General features: G+C 39.0%; 2 protein-coding genes across 3 annotated transcripts; both read right to left on the bottom strand.

Moving 5' to 3' along the window:
• Positions 1–489: 489 nt before the first annotated feature.
• kif3a (kinesin family member 3A) lies at positions 490–8035 on the bottom strand. Its single transcript, XM_072438650.1, has 17 exons — positions 7891–8035; positions 7263–7536; positions 6480–6624; positions 6311–6395; positions 5620–5725; positions 5386–5525; positions 5104–5301; positions 4845–5019; positions 3820–3918; positions 2989–3145; positions 2720–2900; positions 2064–2174; positions 1862–1987; positions 1717–1770; positions 1577–1645; positions 1367–1497; positions 490–1031 (listed from the first exon to the last, which is right to left on the bottom strand). Exons 1-17 carry the CDS (start codon positions 7894–7896, stop codon positions 983–985), a joined length of 2106 nt encoding a protein of 701 aa, XP_072294751.1. The 5' UTR covers positions 7897–8035; the 3' UTR covers positions 490–982.
• An 86-nt stretch (positions 8036–8121) lies between these two features.
• On the bottom strand, positions 8122–20753 carry sh3rf2 (SH3 domain containing ring finger 2). Of its 2 annotated transcripts, none has more exons than XM_072438663.1 (11): positions 20649–20753; positions 19892–20369; positions 17405–17641; positions 14758–14853; positions 13491–13874; positions 10581–10690; positions 10018–10188; positions 9603–9868; positions 9222–9517; positions 8846–9141; positions 8122–8658 (listed from the first exon to the last, which is right to left on the bottom strand). In XM_072438663.1, exons 2-11 carry the CDS (start codon positions 20360–20362, stop codon positions 8478–8480), a joined length of 2508 nt encoding a protein of 835 aa, XP_072294764.1. In that variant the 5' UTR covers positions 20363–20369; positions 20649–20753; the 3' UTR covers positions 8122–8477. The 2 variants fall into 2 exon arrangements, with proteins under 2 accessions (XP_072294764.1, XP_072294772.1); XM_072438671.1 differs by having other exon boundaries at positions 19892–20340; positions 20649–20738.
• Between the last annotated feature and the right edge of the window lie 2536 nt (positions 20754–23289).

A 23289-nucleotide genomic window follows, 5' to 3' on the forward strand; every position in this document is an offset into this window, starting at 1 on the left:
ATATGAAGGATTTGAAAACACTTTTGAGAAAGTACAACGAGGTAATGTTACTATCTTATTATAATGTGAACACTTTTTTATAGTGAAGTCTAAACTGTTTCAAAAGTATCATTGCATTTATAGTATATGTATTAATCTCCCAATCTTTTTTACAGATTCAAATGGAAAATTGTGATAACAACTCCACAGTGACAAATACCATCAATGTGGTGCTGTTAGACATCAGAAGATGCGTTATTGCTGCTTTAAGGAATCTTCACCTCCCGGGATCGAATTCTTTGTAGCAGTCTACTTGTGGTTAACACGCTTATATATCCTGTATTTATCTGTATTTAAAGTCAAAATATTTTACTGTATTACAAATGGCATTTTGTATTTAAATTTCTCAAAAATAAATCAAAACGTCAACTAATGTTGTTAAGCTGAATGTGAGCTCTCTTTTACACCAGGGTGAGAACTTTTAACATGAATACAGGAAAGAGCAGCAGGTGGGGATATCACCTATTTATTAACAGAACAATTGTATGCGAGATAAAACATGAAAAATAATTTAATAAATAAAAGCTGCAGTTTGGTGTTTGTAAACATTTGACACATCATGATGCAAAACAAAAGTTGAACCGAACAGTAATGTGCCCCAGTCCACAATAACCTTCCAGTGCAGAAATCTAAGGCGGCAGTAGCCTATATTTGTGACTAAAATTACGATATCATAGAGAATGTGAGGACATGGCACTAACATGGCATGCAATATACGTTTCACTTATTTTAGAATGGAAAAATTACCATTCAATAGCAATGAGAACTATTGCGCTCTAAATGTATTTATGTATACAGTTAAATACACAGCTTAACAGTTCCCCAAAATGCGTGTTCAGTCATAATATAATACAAATAATGTGGACAGTGTGATTAAGTTTACAACATCAACTTTAACAAAATGCTTCTTCACATTTTGAAATAATTGTTACCTAAACTTGTTTTACTGCAGAAGAGATTCGATAACAGCATCTGGCCTTGCTGATCTTTTCCTGTGTGAAGATAGAGACATGATAATTATTATCAATGAATTCAGGAAGCGTGTTAATTTTTTATTTTTAAATAGAGCACCAGTACGCTTGCTTGAATTTGTCTCTCGTCTAAATACTATACATGTGAAAGCTACAAGTTATTTTTATTAAGATATGGCCTAAGCCTTGTCAAGCATGCAAAGAGCAATACAATCATCATAGCTAATTAAACTTAAAATATTTGGAAAGATCTACTACAAAGTCTGGGCAACAAAAGATGGGCAAGACAGAGCAAACGTTTGAAAAAGTTGTTTTGATGGTCGTATTTAGGGGAAAAAACTGTACACTGTAAATACCTCCGTCCTGTCTTTGGACGTCCACTTTTACTGCTTTTGGATGTCCTGGGTCTTTCTAGCTTCATGAGTGACTGCCGCATGCTTTCTTCTGTGTATGCAAGGTACACATAGGACAAGTCCACCTCAAACGGCTGAAAATTGCAGAATTACAATTTGTTCACTTGGTTAAGAAGAAACTTTCAAAAACATTGAAATAAATGGAAAACATACATCTTTTTCTTTTTTGTCTGGCACAGGGATTTGTTTTCTCATATTGTTGCCAGTATAAGCCACACATTTCTGTAATTAAGGTTGAAAAGTCAAACAGATTTGGCCAGATACATTACGGCACTATGTCAGGGTTTACTCACCAACTGCCATTCTCCAATGTCTTCATTCCAGTGCACATAATTTTCGATCATCTCCTATTAAAAAAATCAAACTTAAATCACAATAGTCAAATTTCCCCCCCCCCCCCCCCCGCAAATTCATAAATCACTGTGAAATGTGGTAAACCTGGTATTCCTGTGGAATAAAGCTGTCTATGATGAGCATCTGCAGACGCAGCTCTCGGCTCAGCTGACGGATGTTTTCCAGGAGACCCTCAATTTCTCTGTGATGCTCCTGCTGCAAATCGGCCATCTAAAACAGCAGACACCGCTTTGTTGAAAAACTAAAAGAGGAACACCACAAATACTATATTGAAAAAAGTTCTTACCTCAGACTTAGCAGCCATCAGCATGGTCCACACTTTCTTTAGTTTCTTTGTTTTTCCTTGGGCTTCTTCTTGAAGACTTGTGTACTTTTCTTCAATATCTAGACGTTCTTGCTGTTTTAAGATTTTAAAGAGATTTAGAAATTTTAAAGTTACGACACATAATTCAGATGGCAACAGATTGCTCAAACCATAAAGTTCCACATGTATACAATTCATTGCGTCTAAATGCTTAAATGCAAACAATCCATTATGACCAGCCCTACGTCCACCTAATACCCATCATCTCCAGCCACAATCCAACACTAAAATGAAAAACAATTATAGTGAAATGTGGTTGTGTTTGTATGATGTCGTGTCCTGATGGTGCAATACAAGAAATGCTATGCTAGTGAAGCATTTAATCAGAAGAGACCAGATTTTAAATACAATTATGTCATTAAAATGCATAATCTTATTTAGTGTCCAGAGAAACACAGCTATATGCAAATGTAGGCTCAACATCCATGTTTCAGATCACATCACAACATTGGCAGTTATTAATTGGCAATTTTTTGTCATATTTCAGGATAATGGACCTTGTCAATAATTAAAAATATTATGCGTATTCACACTTTTGGGGGCATCATAACAGTGTAGAATTAGATCAAAAGACTAACCTCTTTCTCCTCCAATTCTTTGCGCAGCTGCTCCGCTCTCCTGCGACGTTCTTCCAGCTCATTGTTTGATTCCTCCAGCAGCTTCTCTTGTTCCTCAGCCTTAGCCAAGAGGTCTACTCCACCAACAATAACCTTTTTCTCCAAGGCGGATAGCTTCTCCAGCAGAAGATGGTGCTCCTGTCTGTTGGAGTGTAACTGGTTTACTATTTTTATGTTCAAGCAGTATTTTTCAAGTTTAAAATTAAGGCAGAAAAAAAGAATATACATACTGAGCTTTGAGTAGGTCTTTTTCCCTTTTCTCCAGCTCTGCTCTGGCCTTGTTTCTTTCCTCTTCCTCCATATCAAGTTTGGCCTCTAGAGCCTTTCGTTCCTCTTCAATCTTTGCCTGCATTTCCACCATCTTGTCAGCAGATACCTTCTTTCTCCCTAAAGAAAAGGTGGTGTGTAAGCATATAAACATGGAGGTTATGGACAACAACAGTGCAGTGCTAAAAATGTTGGCGGAAATATTTTTATGGTCAGTAAGGAATACCCTTTAGTTTGGTCAAACCACAGTGTGCTCAGGATCAGGTCCATAGTTTAATCAAATCAATAAGGAGATTATAGAGCCCTTTTCACACATGTATTCGATTTATAACTACACAATGTATAATACACTATACAGCTTATTGCTAATGTGTCCGTAGAGAAGTGATATATTTATATGATGTTGTTGTGAAAATAGGCTTAAGTTTAAGAGTGGTTGAGAAATTACTTTAGAATTTATTCTCTGAAAGCGAAAATAAAAGCTCTGAGTCACTGCTCCTGAAGGTGACCGTTATGGGTGAAATAACTAAATGACACACCAGAAGATCGTTATCATCAATCAGTCTTTCTATAAACGTAGGACTGTTTACGTGAACTATGTGGCAAAGATGACAGTATTTTGGAAATTCCAATGTTTAAAAAGTGCATGATAAAGCATAGTAGAGAGTCTGAATTTTAACCTCAGATTGAGATCATTTTCTTAAGTTTAGTCAGTGTCAGACTAATACAAAAAGCAGATATCAAGATAAGTGAACTAAGTAAACAGTCACATTAGCCAAATTAACTTCACCCACCTCGTCTTCTTCTACGACCTTCTACGGCTTCACCTGGCTCATCTTCACCTTCATCCATTTCTTCAGACTCACTTCCCTCAGAACCTGAGATCTCCTCTCCTAGAAGTGTACACAGGCGCAACACATAACATAACAGTGTAATTAGCAAACGCATGAAAGAGGCCAATTCATAATTCACACAGAATCAAGTTTGTTCTTGAACCTAGGACTACAAACGGATGTAATGATTTAATTTAGTTCTTGCAGCTCGTTTTTGACACCTCGGCTGAGCAGATCTTTTTGGGTGAGGCTAATTCGAATCGCTTTCTCTTTTGAGAAACAATTCCCATTTTTTGTCATTTGGATTATCAAAAGGCTTTGTTAAGTGATGATTGTAAAATAAGATATCAAAGAATATCGTAGTTACACCATCTGATATTATTTTGTGATATTATTTATGTCCCCTGCATTGTCTTTAATTCATTATGAGGCTCAAAGAAAGTTCCTACTCAATTTGGTCACATGACATCACACTTTTAACAATTATTAAAACTGTGCTGCCAATGTTGACAATCTTCATAGCAACAACATACTGTATCTGCTGTGGCATAGAGCGGTTAGGCAGTTCTGATGGAGCTTGAAATGAGGCTCGTTTTTGGACAGATTCTCGTAGGAGGAAAGGAACTTAGCTGAAGACTTTTCAGAAGAAAATTCAGAAGTACCAAAAAAATTGCACTCATTTATTTTATTGAGACGACTGTGTGAGGGACTTTTCTTACAAAGTCTTAAGCTTGTTATTGAGGCTGAGAGAACAAACTTCTTATGGATTGAGACATTTCATGCTTCTTGTTCTTATTATTAGTATTGTTTGGCAATACTAATAATAAGATTGTCTGACTCCCTCGCCACCACAGACATTGTTGATTCATTTCTCCCTGTGGCCCTCAGAGGCAACTGTTGTTGTGATTTTGGGCCTTACAAAAATAAATTGATTTGATTTGGCCTTTACATTATTATAGGTCAGTGGAAATAGTTTGTAGAACTACCTTCCTCGAGCTTCTTCTTTAACTCTTCAATTTCCTTCTGAAACTGACGAAGTAGAGCGTCTTTTGGATCCTCGTTGATCCTGGCTTTGTTCTTGATATTTTTAGCCCTGTTAGCATAGCGCAGCGTGCTGATGGTCTCATCATAGTTGTAGTCAGCAGGGCCTATATTTGCACACTAATATAAAAAAGAAAAAATAGGTCCGTTTTCAGAGGATGGAGTTTAATGGTCTACATCTATGTTTATATTTTTTCACATTACCATCATGGTCTTGGAGTTGCCACCTAGGGAGTCCTGCAGAAGGCGTGTCAGTTTAGAGTTCCTGTAGGGCACATGAGTGCTCTTGCCATCCACCAGAGCAGAAATTACATTACCCAAAGTAGAAAGAGACAGGTTGATTTTGGTGGCTTCTTTCAATCTCTGACCCGTGGCTCCAGTTTTACCCTGTCTCTCTGAACCCTGTGTGGGGAAAGGGATAGAGGAGGTGATGAAAAAGAAAGAAATATGACATTTCTACACTCAGATGTAAAAAAAAATACATACAGCAAGATCAACCAGATGAAGCTTTCCCATGCGCACATGCTGATCCCCATCAACACCCTTGTCACTGCACTCAATTGTAATGGTGAAGATGGCGTGAGAACGGGAGCTATGTTCGTTCATATTGGTTGCTCCAACTGATCCTAACAAAAGAGAAAATGAAAATATAATTCAACAGTTCATCCTGTCACATTTCATATACAAGACCATGAATAAGTCAAAGCCCAAAATGCTTACTGTTTTTGTGCCCTAGTGTCATAATTCTATCCATGTCATCGGCATTGTTAACAACATAACCAGACAAGTCCTTAATGTACACACCAACATCTGGCCGTTCCTTTACCTGTTAGGAAAAAAATGCTCAATTGATAAGGCTTGCTTTCAAATATTTAAAAATAATTATTGTAGCAAAAACATACAGTAATCTGGACAATTTTTTTTTTTTTTTTTTTAAACAAGGCGACTTTCATTCCAAGTATCATTATCAATCCAAAGATCTAGTCTGGGAACTTGGATATTTATCCTACTCTGAGCTGTGTAACTCTAGCTCAAAGTAGAATGAATATCCGAGTTTAGATTAATCAGGTACTCATCAGTGATGAGGGGGCTAAGGGAGCAGCAGCCAGCTAACAATAGGATTTCTATGGTCCATTACTGGGCTGTTAGTCCAACAAAGAAGATTAATTTTGGGGGAAATTTAAAACAATGCAAAGAAAAAAATAGGTGAACAGGACAGGCTATTATCAGGAGGTTCCACGTCAGAGAAGGATAAATATCCGAGTTTGCAGACTAGGTCCACAGATTGAGAATGACTTAAAAAACCATGTCCAGATGACTACAACTGAATCTTTTTTTTAAATAATTGAACACTCTTGGATAAATTAGAGATGACACCAAATAGTGTTTATATGTAGATACAACACACTACCTCAAGCCGCTGCAGCTGATCTTTACCAAGCAAATCTCGCACCTCTTCATTGTAAATTTCAAGATATGAAACACGAACCAAAAACCTATCCATTTACAAACAAAATCAAAAAGGAATTATACAGTATTAAATAATTGTATTAAATACAACTCCTACATTTAGATTATACCTTGTATCACCCTCTGCCTTTGCGATGTGGCCAAATATGTGGGCAAAAGAATTTGGGATAATGCCTCGGAGTTCTGGCACAGCTCTTACACCTTCCATGGTAAAGGTTTTTCCTGTTCCCGTTTGTCCATAAGCAAAAATTGTGCCTGAAATTAACATGGAAGTGTAAATTAGAAAAGTGTACAATATTTCGTTACCAACTTGAGGCTATTTGACATTGTTTCAAGATGTATCAAAGTCTTAATTTAAATTGAAAATGAATAACCTATGCCAGGGGTGGGCAATTATTTTCCTCCGAGGGCCATATTCAAATCCAGGCAAGCAGCGGAGGGCCGGCCTGCGATCATTGGTGTGAAAAAAAAAAAATCCCCAAAATGAAATATCAAATAAAATATCACTTTTCTGTCAAATATAGGCTATTGAATCTATTATTTAATTCATTTCACGTCATATTTATTAAGGATACAAGTGGAGACAGATGCCTGAGGGCAGAAAAAGGAAAGAAGACAGATTTTTTTTTTTTTTTAAATATTACTTGGACAAGCTTGGCGGACCGGATGTGGCCCGCGGGCCGCAGTTTGCCCACCCCTGATCTATGCAGTAGCTGTTTTGATTTTTTATTTATTTGTGGTAATATTTTTTGTTTTTGTGTGTAGATTTTGGAAAATGAAATGTGAATTTAAAAAGCAAGTGCAATAATAAGAATTACCTTTGAACTAAGTGTGTGTTTGTGTGTTTATTACCAACACAAGAGTTGGTGCTGGATTAATACAGTGTAATATACCATTATATCCTTCCAATACCGAGTCGACGATGGGACGGGCTGTAAGGTTGTAGACGTCCAGCTGTTTGCTGTCTGGTCCAAACACTGTGTCAAATGTGAAGGTCTTGGGGGGCTCGTTGGGAGTCTCAAGCTTGTTAACTGTGATTGTCCCTCTGTTCTCGTCCACAATGACGGCCCGTTTGTGGCCCATCATAGTCTCTTTTTGATTGAAGGGGCGACATCGGACAACCACTTTGACATTGTCACTAACCTCCTGCTTTTCGAGCTTATTGCTCTGAAATGAAGAAACACATTCAATTAACAATGTCTTATAAAATAAGGCTCATGGTTTACTAAAGGCTGGTTTCGGGTGAGGGATGTAAATGATCCGTTGCTAGGCAAACCTAGCAAACCATCAGTGTCGCGAGTCAAAGCCAAGAAGACTGCTCGTTCATGCTGCAAATTACGTGAAATGTGTGATTTTACGATATAAAAGGCATCTGGAGAAATGTTATCCTAGAGAATTTAATAGTTTTTAACAATTATACGCGCTTAGGCTAACTATGCTAGCCGGGTAGCCTCAGCTGCGTGAATCGGAGGGAGGAAACATTCAGCAAAAACATCCTAAACCGTAGATGCGCATACTTACCGGCATCGTGAAACTCGGGTATGTGAAATGTCGTGACAATGTTTTATTCTGATGACTCTGCGCTGCACTCAGAGAACATTAAAGCTAGAGCAGTGACCATAACAAATGATCCTATCCGACCGACGCACCGTGCCAGTCAGCGCATGCGCACCAGTGAATAAGGATCTACCTTGGTCAGTAGACAGAACATTTGTCCCATAAAATGTACTTTCATAAAGAATACAACTCAAATCAAGGCTCTCAAAGTATTTTATTTACAGAATTGGTATTTTCCTATTTCTAGAGTAGGACAAAGGCACTCACCAAGCACAGAAGTAGGGAATAGTCAAATGAGATTCATGTGCAAAATCTGCATGTGTAGTAAATAAGCACAAATACCTTTGGAGCTGAATATTAAGTCTTCTATAAATACTGTCTACCATACAATAAGATTCAAACACACAACACAATATGATGCACGAAATACAATCAGTGGGATTTCAAATTGGCAGCATTATTTATTTAGAACTCAAAGTATTTCATTGTTTGACCTCTGCAGACCTCTATTTCCTTTAGAATAAAATGAAAATAATCTGATGACGGATATATCAGCTGAGCTTCTCCAGGACTTGAAGCATGTTATTTTGGAACAAGCCTGTGTGTCCACTGCTCTCCTGTGTCACAAGGAAACGTCCATCAGGTCGAGGTCTGTGGACCAATACAAGCTCTCCTTGAACTAGAGTGAGCTCCGAGTCCATCTGTGCCAAATGAGTTTTCGTCACTCTGTGTCTAAGGGAAATAAAAACACAAATTAATATGAAGCACCACTTGTGTAGATAAACTTACAAAAATGTTTTATTAACAGTGTGCCTATTTATTACAGTGCTAAGGCCCAGCTAAATCAAACAAACCAAATTATAGCCTAAATGATTATGGCAACAGTAGAATAAAAAACAATACAAACATATTAAGGCACCTGGTGGGGCTAAATTGAGCTGACACAGCGGCAAACACTGGCTGGGGCAATACTGGACCATTTGAGTTGAGTTCCGTGATGGTTTTCTCCAGGCTCTTTCTAAAAATAGGAGCTTTTCCTTCCGTCATGATTATTCCTGGTCCATCTCTGCCCAGTGTGAGCGATGGGGCCCATACTTCTAGAGGAGAGAGGCCAGACTGGTTACTAGATGCAACCTGTCCTGCAGACCAGGAGGAAGTACGTCGTCTTAGAGGGGGGTAATCTTCATCCGAGAGGAAACGGACCGACTTAGCAGGCTGAAAGACATATAAATGAATAGTGATACATTATAATCAGAGAGCTGCAGGTAAGACACTAGACAATTCTTTTTACAAACCTTTTCTCCGAGGTTTTTAAGAGTGTCAGGTCTGACAAGGATAGACTGTGGAGCAGTGGGAGGCTGCTGAAATGCTGCCTCAAGTGCTGAAGAAAAGTCTCTGTCTTTATGATAAGCAGCAGCAGAGGGCGCTATTGACTCACTCATCCATCCAAAAGGTCTGACACAGTTAGCCAGGATGTTGATATTCCTCCTCCTCTGCAAGGCTGGTGAGTAGCCAGATTCTTGAACTTGAGCAAAGTGCCTTGTATTGGATGAGCTGTTTGTATTTGACATTTGGTTGAACTGATTTACGCCTGGACAGACATACTTTAGTGAGTATTGTGCACCCCACAACACACTTGCATAACACAGCAAGTGGACATTAAACTTAGCACTCACTTCTGTGTGGGTTGAAGATGCGCCTAACTGTGTCCCAACCCTGAGAACCCCCATGAAAGGAAGCTCCTGTAGATGACATGGCGTGCACTGCTCCGTTGGGTACAGATGGGGCTTGTCCTGTTGGGTATATTGTTCCATCAGCGTTTACTTTATCAAGAGCAAGTACCACAGCGGAATTCCTAGTAGCTGTGGGTTTCCTTCCAGATACTGAGTTGTATTGTGATGGCGTATTGGCTGCTTTGGTCTCAAAAAGTTTGGCAGATGTTCTACAAAAAACATGCATATGGACATTACTGATCATTTACATTTAACAAAGCACATTGAAAACATTTCATTCAGCTTTTATTGTCTGTGCACCAAAAAGACTGGACAATCTCTAAACAATATTACATAGCCAAAGATCATGATCTTTTACCTCAGCACAGGCGTTATGTAGTTACTTGGTAAAATGCCCACTTTGCCAGTTCGTAATGATAACCCACGGAGCCAGCCTTCTTTAAACTTGCCATATACGCCCATCATCTCTCCTCTTCTCAGCTCCAGCTCCTCTGGACGCCGTGGTTTGTAAGAGTAGAGCACAGCACAACTAAGGGAACATTTATTACTATTTAAACTGAAAAGCTTTCTAAAAGGCACCAAATGTAACTTTTCTGGTTGAGGGTCTGACACCAACTGGAGATGGTATGGTTTTGCCTACAATATTCCACAGCATTTAAACATAGACAAACAGGTAATGCCACCAGGCCGAGGTTACAGGCCAGATCTGTGGAGACCCGACTAGACACACCAGAAATTGTTTTAATGCAAGATAGTATATTTTAATACTATACTGTTGAACTTTCCAGGCAAAGCGGTAACATCTCCATGGAGACAAGTAGGTGGCAGACCTTCTACCAGAAAAGTTACATAGTGCATCTTTAATTATTGGTCATTTTTGTTCATTCAATACATTTTAAAAAATAACAATATATGACTCACACGCTGATGGAAAGCTGCTGTGTGGAGGAGTTTATGCCGTCGACCGATGACATTTGAGGGTTCATCAGAGTCAGAGTGGGTGGAGCCTCGTTGGACATCCTCTTCTCACTCTTTTGAGATATGCCAAGAAAATGTCAAATATTGATTGCAAAAGTCAAAAAATGAATACATTTACATCAACATGCAGCCGTCAAGATTTGTTTCTTTAAAAAAGCTAGTTCAAAGCGTTTTTTATTAATATTATAACGATAAGATCAGATAAACTGTATTTGTCCCACAATGGAGAAATCCAAGTGTTGCAACACAGATTAGGCACAGAAGTATAATAATAATTCTGTGATGAACCATAGAATATGCAGTACGTTTGAATATAGGTTCAGGTGTAGCAAAATAAGGAAAAGGTGTGAAAAAACACATGTGAATAATACAACAACAATAATAATGCATTTTTTACATTTGGTAATACAAAAAGGACAATTAAATATTATATTTCAGTTTAGTGCCTCAGATGAGTCTGCCCTTATTGTTGTAGCATAAGGATGAGGTTCCTGCATATTATTATCTGCACAGTGATGTCATGGATTGCTCCATGCCATTTACTGGACTGTACCACTCAGCCTCACCCTTGGGCCAAGCACTCATTCTTTAGAATATACTTTGCTTCAGTGCATAACCGTCATACTTCAGAAGGGCACAAAGCTAAATTGTAATGAGGCAAAAGTAGAAAGTACGTATTTGATTTAGATCACATGCAGGAACTCCTTAGTGTTTATGTATTCAATATTTTTCAGGCAAGTCTATTGAGAACACATTATCATGTACAATGATGACTTGGCCAAAGGCAACAGAAAAAACACACAAGGAAGGATACAGTAAAAATCCATCATGCTAAACCATGCTACAACGGTACAGCCTTAGTTCTATATATCCTCCATGTTTGTCTTCAGATATGTCACTCAGAACTTTTCATGTGGAAATAGCCATTTATCTCAACCTTGTTTATAAAAGCCTGGGCATGTGCCCGTAGCATTTAATTATTTATGGCTCTTATAACCTCTTCCATTTCTGTATTTTGCGGACCTCTTCTCAGTCACACAAAATCATAGTTATGGGAACACTGGACAGAACAAACTTACATTTGATCATATATAAAAAATCTAAAACAAAGTTATATTTTCTATTATAGACCAAAACATATGACACAAAGATCCACAAAGATGCAGCAGTGTTGTAAGAGTAGAATGAACATATTAATTTATGATATCGTAGGTCATTCACTGTACAACTGGAAGAAATTGATTTTGAATAAAAAAGCCCTTGGATGCAGATCTTTTGGTTGTTTAGTTGATTAATTGGTTGATGACTTCTAAGTAGAATATAGTCAACTAATTATTTTTGTTGGGATTATAAGGATTTCAATAACAACAAGAAGGAAAAGGCATGGAATGAATTAACCGGAGTCTTGAGAGTCGCTTAATCAATGAGACAATGTCCTTAATCAAGCAATAATTTGTTTAGTCAACTACAGCTCTACTGGATTGAAGACATTTAGGATGTAACCAGACATATTGATGCAGAGAGTATACAATATCCAAGTGGCATTGCTACCATTTAGTCCAATGTGAAAGCCGTTAATGAGAAATATCTGCACAATTTCCTCCCATCCAACCCAGTTATGCCACACAATAGTCACTTTGTGTTGATGGCTAGCAAATGTTTATTTTTGACGACATTTTATTTTGCAATCAGGTTAAGTTTTGGGTCAAGTTTAGGAATAAGTAATTTGGTTAAGGCTAGGGCTGTGGGACAGGTTTGCTAACTGGGTCTTGGTAATGAGGTAGTTTAGTTAGTAAAAATACCATTTGTAGCAAGAAAGTGCATGGACGCTCCTGTTACTGCTCTACTGATGAGGATTACCTTTAAAAGGCGAGGAAGGAGCGGGGCAGAGAGAGGTCTGTTATGTAACAAACCTCAGCAATGACTCATCGCCATCATCAGCACAGAGATAAACTGACACCAAGGGGCTCTCAATGCCTCCCACTCGCCACATGCAGATCTCTGTTTTACTTCTATCCTCCCTTCCTGTTTTTATCACTTTCTACAGGTCATATTTTGATCCGTTCTTCTATTCCTTGGCACTTGTCTTCAATTTAGAAATATTTGCTACGAAGCGTCTATGATGAAAAGGTAAAATACATTAGAAACATAGAAACACTTTCAATTAATCTCATCACTTTACTGTGGATTGTGTCATCTGGTTATAAAATAAGTACTCTTCTCTTCTAAAATGAATTGTGCTTATATTGCACCCTTCTTTCTCTGTAATTACTTTGTGTATAAATTGTGCTTTGTAGTATGTGAGATGACAGCAGAGTTTTATAAAATCCATACAAAAAATAATCTACCTCTCAAAAACACTTTGGATACATTGGAACAAGATAAAAGGAAATAAAGGTTGAGAAACACAATTAAAGTACCGTACCTATATTCTGATGTTGTGTTCACACCTTTTGTATTAGGTCATAATTTATGTAAGGAGGGGAGTACAGGCTCCCAGTCTCCCTTGGTTCAAGACCTTTAAAAGTTTCTGAACATCATTCACACTTGATGTTTTATATCTACGTTAACCCGATGTCACGGCCACTGCATCATTACGGCCCACACGAGGGAGAAATATTTTACTTGTCCATTCTTTGAGCTTTGTGTCACAGTTTCCTCCCTGTTTCCTAGGAACATTTAAGTATTTTATTGACTAAAGAAACTATTACATCATGAAGAACTGAAGTCTCTAGCCAAACAGATGTTTTCAATTTAATTGGGAAACAAAAAAAAGCCTAGGCTAGTTATCAAGAACTGGGCAAAAGGTGACTTAAATCTATGAGAATGTGTGGTGAACAAAACGTGGCTCACCTGGGACAGGCGTCTGCGTGAATTTTCAGAGAGACGTCTTTGCTGAGAGTTCACGCTGGATGAATGCGAGTGGCTTCGAGCGGCCGGGGGCACAGAGCCACGGTAGTGATGACCGTTGTGACCGAAGCTGCTGATGGCGGCCCTCTCACCTTTGGAAGTATGCAGGTTGTTTCTGTCTGCGTGCTGTTTTCGATGGTTTGAATGAGTCTGGGCATTAACAATAGGAGTCTGTTCCGAGACTTGAGAGGGTCCGAGGTGACTGATCCTACTTGATGTGTCAGTGGCCTTGCTTTTGCTTCCGCTACCGGTCCAGTATTGGGAATCCTTTGAGTCGCTCCCCTTTCGACTTTTACCTTCAAGTAGTTTGGCAGTCACCAAATTTGGCTAAAAGAAATGAAAACATAACAAAAATACACAGAGAAAGTGAGACTGACTCCTACAAAAGTACATCAAAGAAAGCTCTGCTCCTGCTGAATACCGACTTTCTATTAGCTTGACTTCACTCCCCTACAACTTGTTGGACGGGCTGTCAGGTAGAGGAATAAGTACCCTTCAAATGAGTCAGGAAAGGCTGACTGGTGTTCAGAAAGCAGCAGCAGCAGCAGCAGGATCTGTGAAATGTAGAGCTCCACGGACAGACAGGCATGGCAGGGTTAATGCTTTCACTTCCCACAGCGATGTGCTGTTATGCCACTAGAGCAGAGAAAGCATTACGGTGTCTTCATGCCTGACTGCACCACACAAGGAGTCAAGTTCAGAAAGACACAAGAGCGCGATGAAAGGATTATGTACAGAGACGGCCCAAAGAAGCACGGACATGAAGATGTGTAAAATATGGTCAAAGTGTGTGTGCGTGTGTATGTGCGTGTACAACTCAGCTGTAGAGCAAATTTCTTAAAGACATTCCTTATTTCAGCTTGATAAGAAAACATTGCAAACTAAGCCACAGAGCCCAACACTAATGAGCAGCTGCAGAATCAGCAAGACTCTTTGCCTCAGCACTTTGTAGCAAGCAAGTGGCATTTACAGATGAATCGAACATGTTAATAAAAGACCAAGGTAGTGTCTGGGCACTGACCTGAATTAATGACATCTATGGGTCAGTTCACCACAAGAACCCCACTATCAGAGCAAAGACCTAAACGGCAGGTGTCAGCCTTGATTACGGTGAAAAGGCCCACGATTCACAATGTTTTGGAATTAAAGCGGAGAGAAAGACGAAAACCAAGAAAGAACGTAGTAATTACACTATAAAAGAAGCACAAACCTCTAGAAACTGCAGAGGGCAAATTCCAGTTTTGACCCCAAACTTGGCTTCAATCCAGTGTTCATCCACTCGTCTGATAAAAGTGAGAATGTCGCCCTAAAATGAGAAACAGAGAAGACTGAATCTTTGCAAAGTTTACAGTAACTGTAACATCCTTTACTGTCTTCAGGCAAAGACCCTTTCTGTTACCAGTCTAAAATATCATACCATGTGCCATAAAAGGGTATGCTTCAGCTTTCCTTAATGGAACGCAAACCCATAACTGAGCTTCTTATGTAACGCCAGGAGAAGGCTTTAGGCTAAGTAACTGTCATAGCAGCAGAGAAAGGACAAAAAGCACCGGCCATTAGTGGAGGCTGCTTGTGCATTTCAAATTTATTAAATAATGAACATAAATGATTGTGTTGTATGTATTGTTTACATTTATTTTAAGTTAGAAAGGTATAGACCTTTCTAACTTGAAATAATTGAATGGTTAAAAGGAAAAAAAATGTGTGTGTACAGGAAGTATTATACTTATTTCATTCAATTGTGGACATCACCATTGCTTTTCCTCACGACATTAATTCATTGAGATAAAAATGCATTTCAAATTCAATAAAAAGTAGGTACAAAGCAAGTTTGCAAATGATGCAAAGCATAATAAGTTTATAACTAAGAAAACTAAGCTCATTCTCTATGCCACCACTTAGTTTACATGTAAAAAAGTGTGGAAAAATAAATGAATAAAAGAGACGTGGGAGACAATAAAGAGCAGGGGGAAATGTTCTAATTGGAATGTAACAACAGTTCAAATGAAGAAAGCGGTGTGTGGAAAAGGTAGAAGAGGGGGAAAGGAGGAGCAAAAAAAACTAACACATGCATGCATAATATGTATGTTTATGCGTAACTATGAATTAACCGTCATTGGCTCGAGCCTTCCAGAATGGAATGACCGAGACATTGTTCTTGCCATGGTTTCTTATTATTGTTGTTTTACGTGGTAAAATTTTGCCACAACTTGGGCATTTTTGACCCCCTAAACATTGATGAATGTCACACATGGGGACATAGACGCGATCGGCTCGGCCCGAACTCCAATAAAATGGAGCTTGCGAGAACGCCCGTCGCAACAGTGACGACTAGTTCAAAAAAGAAAAACATGAAACGCTTAATTTTTGGCCTAGGCACATGAAACTTGGGACAGTGATAGAGCTACCTTTGACCTCTGACCTTTGAGGAGTAAAACGCACCTGGCAGCATCGGTGTATGATAAACAGGAAGTCAGCCATGTCGAAGCAAAGTGGCCCCACCACTTTTGACTTTTCTTTTTCAAAATCGTACTTGTCCTAGGTTTTTCGTCCGATCAAGCTCAAAACAACACCTTTTGCATCTAGAGACATTGAAATTTAATAAATATCCAAAAGAATGTTGATATTCTTTACAGTCTCTGCGTAACACGCCCTGAAAAAAAGGCTTAATTTTCAGTTTTTTCAAGGACATCTACGGAGCTCATATTTCACTCACTAATGCGTTTTTATGGTCTGATTGGAAATAAATACCCATGTAACAAATTTACTCTATAGCGCCCCCTACCCTTTGTGTGAAAACCTCAACATTGTCTGATTTGTTTGAAACTCATGTTTTATATTCTCCATGAAAAAAGTGCATTACAGATATTGTGTATTTCCACAATTGGCCAGCAGAGGCACAATGAATGCCTTCACTTCCTCTTCCGCTTTTATTTTGATGGGACATTTCCTCTCGTGCCGCATTAGAATTATTATTCTTTAGACTTTATTCTTCAGGCTATATTCTTTAGACTTTAGACTTTATTCTTTAGACTTTATTCTTTAGACTTTATTCTTTCTGCCACAACTCGAGAGGGGGAGAGAGAGAGAGGGAGAGAGAGGGAGGGAGATTGTAGGATTTTTGACGTGTTTCCACTCTGTAGCCCGGGTCATTTTATAGTCTCACTCCATTTTTGTAGTTCCTCCTCTTTATTTTCCTGCCTCTGGACAGACGTGAAGGTGGTCGCGCGTGAAGGCGGTCGCGCGGGAAGGCGGTCGCGCGGGAAGGCGGTCGCGCGGGAAGGCGGTCGCGCGGGAAGGCGGTCGCGCGGGAAGGCGGTCGCGCGGGAAGGCGGTCGCGCGGGAAGGCGGTCGCGCGGGAAGGCGGTCGCGCGGGAAGCGGGAAGGCGGTCGCGCGGCAGGCGAGAGCCATCATCGCCGCTGTCATTATCTTTGCCATCATGTTACTCATAAGAGAACACTCTTTATACAGCTTTCTAATACTCTCCTGCATCATGTGGCATGTAATGTCTAACTGTACTTGTATTGTAATGTACCTTTGTGATTTTGTACTGCATAAATCAATTAATTAGATCAAATAAATGGTAATTAACAATAATCAGTAATCTTGCTCTTTTGGTCAGTTATGTAGCAGTCAGACAGAGTTTTTGCAGAGCCGCTGGTGAATATGGAGTTCCAGTTGCCCTCGATCACTATTGGTCGTGTCAATCATGTCACTTATTTTTGAAAGCACTACCCCCATTGGTCGAACCGTAGCCTCCTTTTACGTTTCGCTCTGACTTTTGGCTGACTTGACACCTGTGCGAAAAGCTCTAGTGATTCAAGTGTTCTGGCGTGTGAATCTTTCAGAAACAGACCTTGAGGAAGGCGAGGCAACAATGACTGTCCTGCAGGTTCATCGCTTCTGGGTTGAAATCACACAGTGCCCTGCATAAAGGTGCCGGGCTGCTGGGAGCACTGAACACCCTTCTGTTGTCACTGGGGTTTCCATAGTCCAAGTCTTGATCCGCCAGGGAAACACCATTTCCAGAGATAAAGACAAGGTCATTCACCAAACTTCGACGATGGTTTTGCAATGAAGATTTAACCAAAACCTGTAGGCCCAGAATGTTTGTTGTTTGAGACAGGATTAAAGTAGAGTATACAGAAAGAAGATAAATAACACAGATCTATATTAATGCCCTGGATCAAGCAATGCTTTAAATTCAAAGGCAAATTTTGACTCAAGCACAATTCAATTTATTTGTAAAGCCCAAAAGAACAACAACAACAACAACAACAACAACAACAACAGACTCACAAGCCTTTTGATTGGACTCAACCTTGGACTAGAATCTCCTTAAATGCACTGAAATTAAACCAGATGTAACTTTTCTTTCATAAAAAAAATTAAAAACGTAGATATTTGGCTTATTTTACCAGCATTGTAGAAGATAGATATGAGCTCTACACACTGGCAAAATTACATCAAACCTCAAAATGAAGATGTAGGAGGAGATTAAAATGTGTCAGTGTATTTCATTTGATTCACCATCCATCTGTGCAATTTTCTGAAATATGTAACATGTATAATAATGTATAACCTGTTTTTCCATTTTAGACTTCGCTGAGGTGTTATGCCAATGAATTAACACTATAGACCAAACCAATAAAAGAACAAGTTTGCTTTTGGGCGATATTGACAAAATGGATCATCTTGATATTTATTGGCATTTTGGCAGATCGGTTAGAAAAGTGCTAGTTCCTGTAAATAGTTTTTTTTTCTCCAACTATATTAAACACAAAACATATTTATGTGTTTTATGGACATACAGTACTGGAATCTCAAAAGTTGTTGTTGTTGTTTTATGGCGGTTGGCATCCAATTGTTGCATTACCGCCAGACTTTATTCCTCAGACTTTTCGTAGTCCTCAGACTGTCGTAGTCCGTAAAATAACTCCTTCCATTGCTTTGGTGTTACAAAGCCCATGAGGTCATGATATGTCTTTGTGACTAGAATAGTTGTTGTTGTTGTTGTTGTTGTTTTATGGCGGTTGGCATCCGAGTGTTGCATTACCGCCAGACTTTATTCCTCAGACGTTTCGTAGTCCTCAGACTCTGTTGTTGTTGTTGTTGTTGTTGTTTTATGGCGGTTAGCATCCAAGTGTTGCATTACCGCCAGACTGTATTGCATTACCGCCAGACTGTATTCCTCAGACTTTGTCGTAGTCTGTCGTAGTCCGTAAAAGTACTCCTCCCATTGCTTTGGCGTTACAAAGCCCATGAGGTCATGATGTGTTTTTGTGACTAGAATAGTTGTTGTGTCAGAGACCAACCGGCCTTATTCCAGGGAGACTCTTCTTCACCTTCCTCGCCCTCTTTGACGTTCGGTGCTTAAGTTAAATCTGTCTCTATTAAGTTTGATCATGATGATATTAAAGCAGCACTGCATTCTGCCATCTTAAACAATCTCCATAGTGATAGCAGATGGATTTCATGTCATACTGCGGAACATTATCCCGCAAAGCAATAGTTTATGAAGACAAGCACAAAGAGGCATGTTAAGTTTTAGTGCAATGAAAACACCTGTAATTGAATAAGTGCTTTTATTTTAGTATTTATTTTAACTCAAATGTGATGCAGTGAAGCATTAATTCAATTATTAAATAAAAAGGTTAATTTGAATACAGATTTAAACAGAAATGTATACATTAATTTTGTATTAAACTGAAGAGTGTTATTATTATTTTTATTAAGAGTATAAGAGAGAGTTTTTCTACAAGGTTTTTTATAGTTATGTTTTTTTATAATTTACTTCTGTGCCTAATCTGTGATGCAACAGTGGAATTTCCCCATTGTGGGACAAAAAAAGGTTATCTTATCTTATATTAATTCATAAAGCATAATGATGGTTTGGCTGACCACTAGACTAAAGGAAAAATATTTAGTTTTATTTGAAGGTATGAAGAGGGAACAGCTGACCACACAGCTCTCTTATGGGTTTGCAGTGAAAAAGGGTTGTGGATAAATTTGGTGCAATTTCAGATCACAACATTTGTAGAATATCAGCCCAAAAATATCAGCAGAGATTATTCATTGGCCATCGGTTAGTCTGATTTCCAAACAACCAACAGCCATCAGCCATGGGGGAAAAAACAAGAACAAAAAACACATTTTGGCCAATCAAGTTTTTGCAATTGCTTTAGTACATATCTAAGTATCAAATGGTTTCTATTTGACTGGGAACACTGTTAAACAAAAAAAAAATATGCTATATTTAATGAACATAATAAATGGGAACATCAGTGCAAATAACTGTTGTCGAGTTTGACATATATACTAGTGTGAGGGGGGCAGTACTCACCTCACTCTGGCCTTGATTGTCCTTGTAGCTATAACTTTCTGGCTGTGGTCCCTCTGCGTCCTCCACTCTGGGCTGGGAGAGGGGAGAGGGCACTTTGTAGTGGGGCATCAATATGTTCTGAGTGTGCCCCTCAGTGTGCCCCTGAGTGGGCCCCGGAGTTGGCCCCTGGGTGACCCGCAGTCTCTCCAGAAGGTGCACAAGCATGATGTTAGTGGGCAGTGCCTCTGCTGTCCCAGCCTGGGCAGGTGTTTGACACTCTGGGCACATCAGCTGGGAGTGCACCGTCTCCCGTCTCTGCAAACATGGCTTGCAAAAAGTGTGTTGGCAGGGCAGGACCTTAGCCGAGGCGTCCAGCTGCTCCAAGCACAGAGGACACTCCAGCAGGGCCAGGAGAGACAGCTCCTCCATGTCCACAGGTCCAGCTCTGTATTTGACTAGTCCAGGTTGATCTGAGACACAGTGATCCAGCATGCTACGGCTATTACAGAAAACAACATTGGGATTTACTTTTTCACAAAATGAGATCAGTAAAAAAATGCCAGTTTTATTATTGTCTTGAAAAGCGCTATATTAATGAGGAGTCTGATTCAAATCTGAGCACGTAAACAGCTTAAACGCACAGTGTGGATCAGAAGTGTGTAGCAGACGTGCCACAGGTGTCATGTACCTGGCTGCACAGGTAAGACCGGGTTTTGCGACGCGCTTTTTTGGATTAGCAACCAAGTAAAACAAGCAGAACACATACATGTAAACTTACATTGCGTTTGTTGGATGGCAGACGAGTGTTTTTGTCCTTAGTCTCCGGCTGGAAAATGTATAAGTTCTTGTTGTGAGTGGCTGTGACGCAGTGTGCGGAGGACGGACGGAAAGCGGCAGGACAAAGACGCGCCGCGCTGACGACACACAACACCCACCTGTGGAGCCAAAGTTGTGCTAAGATTTACTGCTCCCCGGGATGGATTTATAAAATAACTATTTAAAACCACTAAAATGATCAGCCTGTAATGTTAACTTGAAAATAGATAATGTTGCTACAAATGGGCTGAATCTGGAAAACAGTCATTTTGCAAAACCCGATGCAAGTATAAGATTGCTTCTGGTTCTAAATACGATATTCTCAGAATCGCGTTAATCTGTTACAAGTAATAGCTATAATGATATCAGAATGTGCAAGCTTTAGAGTTAGCCTCTTGTCCTTGGCTAAAGCAGAGAAAAGCAGTGCATTTGTCATGTACCGTGGTCTCCCTCTGCTGGTGCTTCACTGACCAGCTTCTCACTGAGCTCAGGAAAGGGGTCTAAAAGATTAGAAAAGCTGCTAAAATTGATCGTTTCTTTGAATGACGTGTTGGAAACCATTACAAATACAAGATTTTTTTTATTATTTACCGGTAATTTAAGTCTGAAGCGAGATGGTTTGATCTTGCATCTCACAAAATAAATATTTTATTCACATTGGCTATGTTTGGAAAGTTCAGGACAACCATTTGAATTTTTCAAAGAAACATACATTTTTCATGTCTTTCTGCACGTCAGCAGAACTCGGGGAATTCTAAAAACGTTCATGTTTGGCTTTTACAGCAGAGAGTGCAATGGAAGCCATGACTTATTTACATGTTCATATCAGTGTTGAGACAGACCTTTCCTCTCAAGCCTCCTTCACAGTTTCATGGAGTTAATTTTAGCTCATATCTCTAAGACTAAAAGTTAACCTGACTGCAGCATTCTTGTGCTGTAACATGTATCTGTGATTGGCCAAAGGAAGTCAATGCATTAGTGCTCATCAGGAGACTGACTGTCTGGCTCCGGCTAAAGGACTCTGCTTGACAAAGTACATGGTCTCTGAAGAAGACTCACCTCTGTAACCCACAATATATATATATATATAATATAATCTTTCTTAATCCTAGCAGATTTATTGGGATTTTCCACAGAGTGAGCAGTGCGTCAAATGTGCATCAAAGCATCTTAATTAATTTAGGTTTTTCAGAAGAAAACTAATACTAATGTTCTGGGGGCAAAAACCTTGTCACTCACTATAATAATGGCAGCGTGTCATGATTGAAGATTGAACTAAGTGTTAAGTAAAGAAATGCGTAAGGTGAGGCTGCAGGCTTTTGTAGACGAAGAAAACCACAAACGTGCTCAACTGGATCTTCTGGTTTTCTTTTTTCCTTTAGTTCAATGTGTTTTTGTGCACACAATTCCTTTTCAATGACACAGAGCAGGTAAGCTGGGTCAAAGGCTTTTGGCCTTATAACAACATTTAATTATTTAGGAGTAAGAGACAGAATATGCAGAGCAGTAGTCTGCCCGCTCTATAAATACTTTCAAAACATCATCCATAAAGCAACTTGGAGACTCTTCCACCCACTGTTGTTGGATTGAATCATATAAATATTTTATATTTGATAAATAAATGAAAAAACCTTTTTAACTTGTAGTGCTCAGAGTCACTGCTTACCTCTGGACACAGCTTATTATCACGGCCTATTATTTAAGAATTGTTGTAAGTTAGATTCAGTTTCATAGAGACTCCATTTACTGTTTGCCCATATTTCATGAATTAAATCTCTGTATTGGCGCTGTGAAGACAACTTTCAAAAGAACACCATAGTTTAACAATGTTACAGTATGAAGCCAGTTGTGTGACGTAGACATGCTGTGTTTGCTCTGTTGTTGCAGATATATATCATCCTTTCTTCATTAGTAGAGACGTCTTAGTTATTCATGTCTGTGGTGACCTCCTTCCACTGCTCTCTGCAATACATTAGTCACATAGGACTTTCATTTACAGCTGTCTGACTGTCAAGCTGCAAGCACTCATCATCATCATCATCATCATCATTATCATCATCACAGGGCTTTACAGTCTGTGCCTAGCCTTGCTTGGGCCCTTGAAAACAACTCATCGCAGATATAGAGTTGTTTATATTTTCTTAACATGTAGGCATTTGCACCAAAATGAAGGCAATTTTGCATAACTATTAACATTATATACATCTCGATGTTTTTACTGTTAAGCACTTTGAATGGCAGTTCTGAACAAAAGGTACTCTGTAAATAAATGCAACATATTCAACTTATCATACAGCTATGTTTAAAAAAACTGCTTTAAACCATGCACACAAAACAGATGACAAAACAAACAATGACATTAACAATGAAACACAATTAACACAGTAATTCAAAATTGTAGTTACTACTTACTACTTAAGAATGTATTTTAAGATACTGTGTTTAAGTCATTTCTCTTGTGGATCAAGAAAATAATAATCAGATCTGAAAGTGATGTTTTTTGTTTTTTAATGTCCTGTGCTACTTGTGTACTTTGTATTTTGTCTATTACTCTATGGTCTTATTTTATGTTTTTTGTTGTTGAAAATAGTTTGCAAATCCTC

This window comes from Eucyclogobius newberryi, unplaced genomic scaffold, assembly GCF_026437365.1.
Source record: "Eucyclogobius newberryi isolate DKJ021-1_F unplaced genomic scaffold, fEucNew1.0.hap1 SCAF_11, whole genome shotgun sequence".
NCBI lineage: Eukaryota > Metazoa > Chordata > Actinopteri > Gobiiformes > Gobiidae > Eucyclogobius > Eucyclogobius newberryi.